General features: G+C 42.7%; 2 protein-coding genes across 3 annotated transcripts in view; one reads left to right on the top strand and one right to left on the bottom strand.

Annotated features, from left to right (window-relative positions):
* Nucleotides 1–5,644: 5,644 nt before the first annotated feature.
* On the bottom strand, nucleotides 5,645–8,252 carry klhl42 (kelch-like family, member 42; the record flags this gene model as incomplete). The annotated part of the gene is made up of 4 exons (XM_080851143.1): nucleotides 5,645–5,905; nucleotides 6,314–6,501; nucleotides 7,206–7,399; nucleotides 7,486–8,252. 4 exons carry the CDS (start codon nucleotides 8,250–8,252, stop codon nucleotides 5,645–5,647), a joined length of 1,410 nt encoding a protein of 469 aa, XP_080707269.1.
* Nucleotides 8,253–9,519: 1,267 nt separating this feature from the next.
* upf2 (UPF2 regulator of nonsense mediated mRNA decay) overlaps nucleotides 9,520–12,500 on the top strand; it is a 20,032-nt gene continuing 17,051 nt past the window's right edge. For both annotated transcript variants that reach the window (XM_080851158.1, XM_080851157.1), the window contains exons 1-3: nucleotides 9,520–9,573; nucleotides 10,553–10,921; nucleotides 12,495–12,500. The exon at nucleotides 12,495–12,500 is cut by the window's right edge and continues 774 nt beyond it. In XM_080851158.1, the coding sequence (XP_080707284.1) occupies nucleotides 10,554–10,921; nucleotides 12,495–12,500 (374 nt within the window). In that variant the 5' untranslated portion in view covers nucleotides 9,520–9,573; nucleotide 10,553. The remainder of the gene's footprint in view (nucleotides 9,574–10,552; nucleotides 10,922–12,494) is intronic.

Genomic DNA, 12,500 nt, shown 5'->3' with positions numbered 1-12,500 from the left:
TATAGCTGTTATGACGAGAATCATATACTTTTCCATTCACACCCACACAGACCCACACTCACACACACACAAACACACACACACACACACACACACACACACACACACACACACACACACACATGCACCCTACTCTCTCCTTCTCTCTGTTCTATAGCTGTTATGGCGAGAAATATATACTTTTCCATTCACACACACAGATACACACAGTCACTCACACAGACACACACACACACACACACACACACACACACACACACACACACACACACACACAGACACACACACACTCACACACAGACACACAAAGACACACACACACACACACACACACACACACACACAAACAGACACACACCCACACACACATCAGTGCATGGTATGAGCACAGCATCTACGTCCATCAAAAGCACCATTGTAGCCCTTGTTGAAGGAAATGAAACCACAAAGCTTAGATGCAGCATAGACTACAAACTACACACACACACACCACTGCATCTCTAGTCAGTCTGCACAAAGTACAAACACTAACCCTCTTCATGTGACCCCTGCTTCATAACACTAACATAACCATGACATCTTGTCATGGAAGAAGCCATACTCATCATGAAAGCTGATCAAATTACTACTATCTACTATAATCGATAATTATCATGACAGTTCTCCAAATGTAACACGCCATAACAGCTTAAATGTCACATGTCACACAGTCATGACAATTACCCATTATTTTGACATCACACTGTTATATCACTAGACACTGATTGTCATAACTTATTTATGAGATCATAACATGGTTATGTTGGTGCTATGAAGCAGGGTTCAAGACAAGTATTACCGCAAATGAATGGCCTCTCTTCCAGCGCCAGCAGAATAGAGAACAACCCCTCCCTCAAAGTGTGTGATGCTATGACAGTGTGCTAGCATGCTAAACAGGCTGTTATGTAATCTACAATTCTGAGCACTGTCATTATCACTGACATGACAACATTGTCACATCAGTTAGATGTGATGCGGATTTACCATCTGTCATGACATGTTCATGACATGGTCACGGTTATGTCACTTTTATAACACAGGGTTCTAGAAGTGTTAGTGAAGGAACAACACAGAACCAGGCACAATTTTTTTCCACGGCACAATCCAATTTGTGCCCAGGTCAATGCCAGACTGTGCCCCATGATGATTCACAGCAGGGGCTGAATCATGACACTGGCAGCAGACAAATGGGTAATTATGTTATGTGTAGAATGTGTGAGTGAATGGAAATCGAACCTATTGAGTGACGGGAAGTGAGCTAGCTGGCATGTCACCTAGTTTGAGCCTCAGCGCTATTTCTATGAGGAACAAACGTCTTGGGTCGTCTCGGATCCAAGATGATCAGATGCTTCTGGAACAGATTCGGCCCTGATTTGGATCCAATCCGCCAGAACCACGCCAGAACAGAGACAGAGCTGGGCCAGACACAGCGTCTGTCTGGGATTGATCAGATCACAAACTACCTCCACTGACTTCCTCTTGCTCTCTCATTGGATGGCAACACAAATAAAGGAAAACTGTCTGAATGGGCCTCACAGCCAATCAAGGTCATCGATTCCCTCAGCATTGCCAGAAAAAGCTTAATCCACCCCGGCGATTCTAACTGGCTGACACTGGCCAATGCACCCCAGTTCATCCACACAGCCTTTGTTGAGCTATTTTCTGAGACTGAGTGGGATGGTAGCCTTGTGGTGTGTCTGAATTGTAGAGTGACGTTATTTAACCTTAGGAGAGGATATAAGAAAAACTGAGATTTGTAAAGTTAAGATGTAGCGCCTCCCTGTGGCTACAACAGGCATTTTTAAGATGATTAAATAACTAGAAATGCTGAAACTCTTTGTTGATATGTTAAAGGCACCCAGTGCAACTTTCGAGGCAAAAATAAACATTCAATTTCTATCTTTTTTACACGTAGTAAGTTTCAATAACTCCATACCATTATATATCGACATTCAAGGAGCAAAGATGAGACGTCGTTGTGTGATGAGAACTGATAGAAAATCGTAAATCATAAAATGTTTTTACTCTATATTGGTGTATCACTGTCTAATTATTTTATACATCTAATTGTTTTTATCTGTTTCATTTTTGCTGCTTCTGAGAAGCACTTTGTAACGTTGGTTTTAAAAAGTGCTCTATAAATAAATAAGATATTATAAGATGTTACTATGTGATCAAATGAGACGGTTGGGAATCAATAACCCTCTAGGTTGAACCTTCAAAGGTTGGGCAATACATGACAGAGGGATGCTGAGACAGAGTGAACCACACAGTCACATATATACCCACACACTGTCTCTTCTGCACTGAGAGATGCTAGAATGTCAGGACCTGTTATGACATTGTCATAGAAACTACACTTAGTCTTGGTGTGAAATATATGACACATTTAATGACGAATTTACACCAAATATACAACAAATTTAACAACATATTTTTCACTTTCCATTTTTCTGTTGCTGTCCCTATCAAAAGAAGCTGATGTGATCTTATCTGTGTGAAAGCAGTGAGTGGTATATCTGAATTTAAACTAAAGCCCTCGTGGTTTACACCATGGAATCCTCAGTGTTGGACTACTGCTGAGGTCATAATGAAGAAAGTTTGAAACGGGACAGAACCCAAATATTTAGTGAGTCTTCCATATCTATGATGGAACCCTTACTTACCTGTCGCCGTGGAGATATGCTAAACAGGAGGTGACATGTTTGTATAAAAACACTCAAATAATTCTGAAAAAATGGAGGAGACTTCATCTTGGAGAGAAAGATATCAAATGAAGTTCATCTTTCACAAAGCAGATGACCCCTCTTCTACAGCAAATTCACCAGGTAGTTATGCTAAATGACACAATACTTTAAATCATTCATCTCTGATAATATATTTAGCAAGCTACCTACAGAACACAGTATGTGTATTTACATAACAGAAATGTACTGTATGTACCATTGTGATTTTGAAAAATGCTTGAAAATGTATGTGGTTTTATAAAAGGTGTTTGTGTTTGAATTTTCCACACAGAAAATGCTGCAGTGGCGTCTCCCGGTCCTACTCCCAAGGCCTACACAGTGATGGCCCGCCTGTCCAACACCGAGGAGAAGCCCCTGACCAAGCACAACCTGCAGGTCCTGTCCATGAGCATCCCTGAGCTCCACCAGCGCGTCACGGGCCGCCCCAGCCCTTTTGCCTTCCACACGGCCTACCTGCAGTGGGACACCCTTCCCAAGGAGCCCCTCACCCTCCAGCCCTCCACTCCACCCAGAACATCAACCCCCATCCAGCACACTGCCCTTGCCAAGGCTCTGAGGTGCAGTGTGGGAAAGACAGCCGGCCTCACGCCTGCCACCCTGGACAAGAAAGACCTGTCTTCCTCTTCCTCGCAAGAGGATGGGGCTATGGCTCCTGATTGGCTAAAGTGTGACGGTTCATTTATACCAGACATCGGTAACAAGGAGTGGACGATAGTGAGCTTCCAGAATGAGGACTTAATGCGCTGTATCTCGTACGGTGGTGTACACTGATGATGCGGGGGACATCGCTGGCAGGTGCAACATCACCGACTACACCGAGTATGGGCAGCTGGTATTGTCCGTTGACATCGACTTCCTCCAGGAGAAGAGCAAGAAGGGAGACAAGGAGCTGACTGGCCCTGCTGTCGTGGCTTCCGAGGAGAAGATGAAACCTCCAGAGTCGCCAGCCAGTGGGAAGAAAACGCCCAGGCGCAAGAAACGGCACAGCACCCCAACACGACGATCATCAGGGACCAGCCACAGCACTCCAAAAAGAAGCTCTATGAGGATCTAAAGCGTCCAGAACAACAGTCTGACAACAACGGCACGCCAACAAGGCCTATCAGGACATAAAACAATAACAGTCCGAACACCAGTGGTATTTCTAGTGTTGCTGTGAAGTACATTTGAGAGTTAGGTTGTGTTAGAAAAAAATTATAAGAGGACACTCTGAAACCCGTTTCCAGATATTTGTAAATTACTATACGACAAACATAGATGTATAAAAGTGTTCCTCTATATAAATACAAAAGGAACTCCTGAATACTTTCATTTTTATTTTGTTTATGTTGTCAAGGCATCAATGGGTATCTGCTATGGAACAATATTGGGGTGAAACTGTAATCTCTATGAATCAAAGGAATCAATGACACCGCATACTTTCAGTATTAGTTCATATAAAGTACTGCAAACAAAAAGCTTCCACCACAATGGGGGAAAAACAACAACAACAACAACAACAACAACAACAAAAACAAAAACAACAAAAAAACCATTGCAATCTAAAATGGCAGTCTAAGAAATGGCAGCTTCTCTTTCATCCTTGATTAGTTATTTTTCCTTCATTCATCAACTGAATACCCTGCTGGTCCAGTAGTACATGGGAAAATAATAATAACAATTATAAAAGGAATAATAATAATACAAGTAATAATAATAAAAATAATAAAACAAAACTGACAGCAACTTTGGTCAGGTGCTTTTGTACATGTAGTTCATTTGTGAAAACCGTCCCGACCAGCTTTCAGGCACTATACATTTGAGGTTAATAAAGGAAGGAACAACGTGCTTTCTTTCAATATTAACAATAACTACAACAAAAAACAATGTACAGATGTCTGTTCCCACTTTAAATATGAGTAAACAGTATACAAGGAAGTTTTCTCCTTTTTTGTAGCAAATACCTTCCAAACATAAAACGGAAAGGATTCAAGGCATAACATTTGACTGTTCTGTCGCCTATGAGTATTCAAGCTTTGAATTAGTGCTGTAAGACTTGTTTCAATCAGTGTATTAGATATCACTGAACTAGCAGTGGACAACACAAAGTAACTTTCCGCACACACTATTTGCCCTTAAATAATGTTCTTAAATACATGCGGTGATGGTTTTCTTAATGCAGTTCAAGTCATTTCATAAACAATTGCCTCCTATCTCCATATTTCTATCTGTAGTCTCTAGTGCTGCTGTAGGTGTGAGAAGAGGTGATTATGGCCGAGGCAATTACTGTTTTTCTTCAATGCGGTTATTTTTCACTTCAGGATTATACTAATGCACTCAACACATTGTGTTTCATACTTAATGCTGTTCCTTGTGAACATGGCAGCTCTGCTGTCCTGTGTGCTGTTGAGGATTATAGTAATGCACACAACATTTGTACTTCATACTCAAAAGCTGTTACTTTTAAACAGGGCAGCTCCCCTGTAATGTGTGCTGTAGAGGATTGTAATGATGCACACAAAACTTGTATTTCACACTCGAAAGCTGTTACTTTTTACATGGCACCTCCACTGCCGTATGTGCTGTTGAGGCTTATAATAATGCACACTACACTTGTTTCGCAAACTCATAGCTGTTACTTTTAACAGGGCAAAACCCCTGTGTGTGTGCTGTTATCATGAGAACAAGCTGCTAGCTGACTCAGCTCCCAGCTATTCCAAGTAGGGACACGCCAACTGGTCCCCGCAAGTGCAACAGGACCCTATTAACCCCCAACAAGCAACACCCTGACCTGTGACCTCCAACCTCTGAACTTTGAGCCCTGGGGGCTGTGTAAAAGCTTTTCCTTGCTATCCGACCCTGGTAAAGCAGGCGCTGCCTCACAGCACGTTAGGCAAATAGAGGGAGCAGAGCAGCATGTTTTGGCCGAACGCTGGAAAGCGCCGGAAGGCCTCCCAGGCGTCGGAGAAGACGTTGTACTTGAGGAAGACGCGGTGCTCCAGGCTGGTGGGCATGCTGATGTCGCGGCTCATGATGTAGATGCCATCGTTGTGCAGCGTACAGGTCAGGTTCAGGCCCGACTTGGAGGTGTTCTCCTTCAGTTGCAGCCACTCGCCCGTGCTGACGTTGTACGACTGCACCTGGAAGACACACAACAGCCAGTCACATCGGCCAGTCAGACAAGGAGGCGTGGGAATTAGCTCACACTAGCGGCACAAGAAGCAGTCTGGCATTATTACGCTTTGTAGCTCCAACAACTGCTTCTGAAGGCTTCTGAGAGCCTTTGGCACCGGTGCCATAAATCTCTCCAGGATGTGAGGTTTACGAAGTGAAGGGGTGACAGGGGCCATGAAATATACCGACCACTAGTTATTTAGCACTGCAGTTTGGCACCTGATTCTAAACCTGAAGGCCATGAGTTCAAGGCCCAAAGGAGGACAAATAGTCCTGTGTTCCTTCACATCCCAATGAGTATAGATAAAACAACCCTTTTCTTTAAGTCAACATTGGTAAAACAGATCAAATAACATCTCAACCACACCACTCACTGTTAGCACGTCCTCCGTCTGGTTGGGCCTTCTCCTCCAAGTTTCCAGTTCGTGGGTGTAGCCCCCTACCAGGTAGATGGTGTCCTCCACCGACAGCATCTGCTGCTTGCGGACGTGCACCGAGCAGGTGTGCATGACGCTCCAGGTGTCAGAGATCGGGCAGTAGCGCAGCACGCTGGTGTTCCTGTCTGTCAGCACAAAGATACACCAGCTGTGATAAAGTTCTACTCCATGCCTGACTGGCTGACTGAAGATCCTTAATGTAGTTATAAGGTTATGGTGTGGTATTTAGCACATGCTTTTGTCCAAAGCTACTCCCAACATTTATTTAGGACAAATGTTGACTATTAGACCCCCCACAACTGACTCTGGGTTCAAAATGGAGTTGTAGGTATAGTAGTGTGATTCTGCTTTTTAGATTTGTTAATCTACACAGTTTGGGAATCATGGAGGAAAGCAGACCAACAGAGAGGAAATTGGGACAGTAGAAGGTAGAGCTGGCCATAAACAAGCAGTGAGGAGAGGCCTGTTTGACTTTTGGGGAGGAAAGAGAAAAGCCCAATCCCCACTGCTTAACATGTGTCCCTCTAACAGGGAATGGTTGAGGGAGACTATAGGCCTCCCAGAGCCTCAATGGATTCTGTGACGAAGGCAGATACTGCAGGGTCAGAAAGCAAAAGTTCTTCCTAATGGCTCTGTGAGCGCCATTTTGAATTACTGACTTGTAGTGTACAACTCTCACAGGAAGAGGCAAAGTAAACCAGAGCTCTGAACTCTGATGTGAAAACATGAGCTCTGCATTCTCTTCACCCCTCTCAAGAGTGTCTCAACGTGTATCTGGTGACTGACAGCACCAAGCCCATTTCAGTGGTACGGAGTGAAGGATGCAGACCTCTGGCAGTGTAGCCGCCCATTACAAGGATCATTCCCTGGCACTCGCAGGCCGAGAACTCGGCCAAGGGCTCGGGCAGCGAAGACACACACGTCCACCAATCCTGATCTGGGCTGTAGCACTCCACAGTGCCCAGACACTGGCCCCCAACGGCATACAGTTTACCTCTCACAGCTAAGAGCTTGAAGTTTGACCTGAACACACAAAAAAAGAAAGATGTCAAGCACTCAGGATAGTCGACGTTTTGGGTGCAAGGGTCAGTGGAAATATGCAAACTAACCTTTTCTGGTTCAAGGGCGCCACATGATTCCACTCATTCCTGCGGGGGTTGTAGCAGTGCGCTGCGGAGATCTCCTGATTCGTCATCCTGTATCCACCGACAATGAATAAATAATTGTCCAAAACAGCAGACCCGTATCCTCTCACGTTGACCATATCCGGGGGCAAGTTGTTGGAGAGTGGCTTCCAGCGCTGTTCAACCTCTCCATAACGTAACATAGACCACGGCTCGTCCTGGTCTGACATATCCATACACGTTCCAATGAAATCTCCGATGGCGACTAGAGTAGCCGTCCCCTTCATTCGTATTTCTTTGACTTGGTCTCGCAGTGCAACTGGCAAAGCTTTAAACTCGGGTTGCCGGAGCATCGGGTGATAGTAACAGCTCATGTATTTAAGGCATGCATTTCGCAAATCAGAGGTCCCGTAAACCTCAGAGAGCTTGTACAACTCCACGCAGTTATCCTGCCGGATTTCCGACAGTATCAGTTTCAAGATTGAGCTCACTTGCAAAAACGAAGCTGTTTCAATCAAGTCTTCAAGTGTCTCATTAACAACTTGCACCTTTGAAGTGTTGATAAATTCCAGGACCAATTCCAGCCCTGGAACGCTCAGTCCCTGTAGCTCTACTGACTCCTCACCTGACTCGCGCATCCCCGAACTGTACAACGCACGAAAATAATCACTCTTTTCAATAAGCTTATTTTTACTGACGTTATACGTCTTGTCGTCCATAATAATTTCAATAATTTGTTCTGGCGATGACATGTTGACAGTTGCTTTCCCCTGTCCTGTCCTGCCGCTTTCTCCACTGTTCTGGCTGTTGAGAATCTCTTGTTTACATTTTGGATCTGCAACTTCAAATGCCTTTTCCAAGGCCTATATATGGTAATGCTCAGCCCATAGATCCCCAGATGGATATGATCTTCCCGACCTGCATGCAGATATTCTTAGCGGAATCAACGAGGGAAGTGAGCTTCGAGGCTAAAGATAGCCACCAATTTAAAATCTAACTCAAATATTTTGACATCATTAGCTTTACGGCTAGCTAGCAAGTCCCTCATTCCATGGACAACTGAGCTGTTTTCGTCATTTCCTGCATGCGCTTTCTGTTGTTGGAGAGTCATAATAAACATAGTTGTAGACTGTCAAACACATGATCAGCTGGAATAGTGTCGAAACAAGGGGTGATTTATCTCTACAACAATCGACCGACCTTGCTTGGATTCACGCTACTAATACATTGGCTGACAAAATAATTCCATAACGTTGCTGTTCCACTACGCCTGTTGCCATGAGAACGACTCTCGTGATGTGATGTCAGTTTTTTTTCTTCTTCAGGCTTGTCCTTGAGATATGCGAATTTCCGATGTAACAAGATTTAAGCCATTTAACTTGTTGTTTTTGCCGTGATTGTATGTAAAATAATAATAATAAAAAAAGAACACAACAACGACAACAAGTCACCCATTAGTTAAGCATCAGCACAGATAGAATTTGAAAGTACATAAACTTGAAGCGTGCATCTATGCGCAACAATATGCGGGTTGGTATTTCGCTGCTGCTCTAAGAATACGTCAAGAGCATAGTTAACGTTAGCAGCTATGGGTATAACTATGATAAGCGCCCATAATCACCTGAAATTTTAATATTTTACAACCCTGTAATAAGAGTAGCAGTGTGTCTCTCAAACTTTTGTGTACAGTTCAAATGCCTGTACAGAGACATATGATCATTTTCGTGAAAAGTAAAAGATTAGTTAGTGCTTCAGTTATTTTATTATAATGTCTCACATTATTGCAAAACGCGAAAAATTAAACACGCCCTATTGTATTGTGGATACCCTTTATCGCCTGCACAATCATGACCAGAATAATAGTTTTACACAAATCATGAACATATTTCAAATACAACGCAACACAATCAACTTCAAAGTTGCCATATGCTGTAATGCTTTATCATACCGAATGACATTTGTATTTTATTCAGGCGCTAAAATAGCCCGCTAATTTCAGGGTCCTGCCACTGCGCGACGGGAAGAACATTTTGCCCACCAAACAAACTCCATGTAGAAGCAGAGAAATCCAAGGTAATGTTGTGATATTTGCGAATTATGTGCATCGCAGTACACAGTAGGTTAAAACTATATGAATAGTCGACAATGTGGATGTTTGAGAGAATCCAGAAGCATAATAGATGAGTAGTTTCCGGGTGTTTTTCTGTTTGTTTATTGTATCTCAGTTCAAGGCGGCCTGTGTTGGCTCGTTATTTTCATTGGATGCAGTCCCTTTCTAAGCATACTAATTCGGCTGGATATATTGTAATATTTTACTGTTCATGTGTATCCGGTTGAACGAAGAATCACAGTGCCTCACATGCAAACATAAAGCTATCCCAGTACTACAAAAACAAAGCTAACAAACAGAGCTAACGTTAGCTAGCTAGCAAACGTTCGCTAGCATGTCAGTGAGGCTAATCGTGTGTTCTTAGCTTATTTGCTAGTTTGTGTTGACAACTGACAAGTTGCTTTTAGTCGTTGGCAAAGTTGAACTAAATTCAATAACATTATTTACCCTACCGCTCAGAGATAGACATAAAGAGATGAACTGTATGCGTTCACTTACGCACATGTTTTGAGGGTATTTTAGAAAGTCTGCCTCAGCTCGAATGTTGATCATCCAGCTTTCCGACTCGAATGTCTCGCGAGCTAGCAGTCATAACGGCAAGACTTCATACATCTGCTGTCAGTTTAATGGCTATAACTTCTGTCATTTCTACAAATGGGTGATTTTTTTTTCACACGGACAAGAAACCTATGTAAGGCAACAATGACAGCTGCTAGTTTGAATTGTTTTCAAGAACATCCTCAAGTTGTCTCGGGTATTAATATATTCACACGGATAATCATTTCAAGCATTTAAATCTCGCTAGATTCTAAGGTAGAATGTTAAGCTAGTTATCATTCAGTAGCAGACTAGATGACGGAATATCAAGTTCGAAGTAGTGAACTAAAGTAAAGTTAATTGCGCCTGACTGCCTATAGTATAACTCCCCGACTTTCCCCCCAGAATGCCTGCTGAACGCAAGAAGTCCGTGAATATGGAAGAAAAAGAGCCAGGAAACAGTAGCAAGGAGAAGGAAAGGGAGAGAGAGGGCGACCGGCGACCCACCTCCTCCCGGGAAAAAGGGAAAGACGAGCCCAAAGCAGGCAAGAAGGATGGAGGCAAAGCAGCAGAGGAGAAGAAGAGGAGGATCGAAGACGAGAAGAGAAAGAAGGAAGAAAAGGAGCGCAAGAAGAAAGAGGAGGAGAAACTAAAAGCAGAGGAAGAGCAGAAGAAAAAGGAGGAGGAGGAGAAAAGGCTGCAGGAAGAAGAGGAGAGGAAGAAGCAAGAGGAGGAAGCAAAAAGATTGAAGGAGGAGGAGGCAGCTTTGCTCAAGTAAGTAACAAACTTACATTACAAGCTTTCTGTTTTGCTTCATACCCCTTAATCTTGTTTCAACCCTTAATCATGTTTAACACTAAAGAGCATTATTTGTGAGCCCTGTCATACAGCCGATCCTATACTGAATTGAAAATCATGTAAGTACTTTGATGCCATGGCAGGAACACTGGCTACAGTCCACAGGGGTTGATTATCTGAAAATGCCTGATGTCAAAGGGTTTATTATAACACAGTGAAGGACGGTATATGCTGTCGAAGGGAGATATGGACAGTAGAATATAGATTAGAATAGATAACCTTTCATTGTATACCTCTGCATACAACATAAGTAGAAGCACTGCTCCTGTTGGAGCTTTAAGAAAGATACTGCAAGCACCATCTAAAACCAAAACTCATGTCCTACCAAATCATTTTTTTTTTTTAAAGTAACAAAATTTAACACTAACAATATAATGGTAGAGTGCAATGGTATGGATGGAACTCCACCTAAGATTAATGTAGCTATTGTTCTAGCATAGCTGCAAATATTGCACAACCAGTAATAGTAGCACAATTATATGTAGTTTCCAGTGTGACTATTGCACAAGAACAATAAAATGCAGTATGAATGAATGTAATGTAACACATACACATACACATACACATACACACACACACACACACACACACATAAACACACTCACACACACATACATAAACACATACATAAACAAACAAACAAACACACACACACCCACCCCAAGAGGTTGGTGACACCAAACAAATTCACAGGCAAGCCGTTGTTTACACAGTCAGTGCATCGTCGAGATATTGAGAGAGATTTTGTAATCTGTTGTAATGGTAAGTGAAACAATGTGTATGGAAATATGGTGAACAGAATCTTATTCATGATAAACTCAATTGAAGTTAAAATAAGAACTATATCCAGCAGTTTGATTGTGATGCCAACCATTGATTTCACAACCCCAACCCCTCACACTGTGGGTTTCCAGACCTATCTAATTGCTTTCCCCCTCTAGTAGTGAGAGTTTAGGTGTCAGCTCATCGACAGACAGAATCCTCCCCTTCCCCCCTTCAAAAGTCCACTGTTTGCCCCATATAGCCTAGACACTGAATCAGACATGATTGGGTTTGATCCGTTTAATGTCTGTAATTGTCTGTCCTGGGCTGTGAATCCATCAACACATTATTGTCATGAACCATATACTGATGGAATTATCTGTGCTATTCTGCCTTCCTGGCAGAAAAGGCAAAACAGTTCTCTAAACTCTGTGGGGGAAATAAAAAGACTTTAACAAAAATGCAGAAAAGGTTTGAGAGTATTGAGAAACATTGTTTGTCTACCATGTCTTTAGAATGACTATGCACTGTCGTTAGTAGTATTAAACTCCTCTCCTTTACCTCTGACTGTCATGTTCTCTAGTGAGAAACATTGTCTATGTACTATGCATGTAGAATTAGTGTTCCCTGTTGTTAAATTAGACACATGTTCATTTAAATAAACTGCCTCAGATCTTTTAAGTATCTGACTCTTTATCATGTTCTCCTCTTTTGCTCGTCCCTGCAGGGAGAC

The sequence above is a fragment of the Sprattus sprattus genome (genome assembly GCF_963457725.1).
Source record: "Sprattus sprattus genome assembly, chromosome: 14".
Lineage (NCBI taxonomy): Eukaryota > Metazoa > Chordata > Actinopteri > Clupeiformes > Clupeidae > Sprattus > Sprattus sprattus.
Note: the sequence above shows the minus strand (reverse complement) of the source record. Positions and strands in the feature narration are given on the sequence as shown.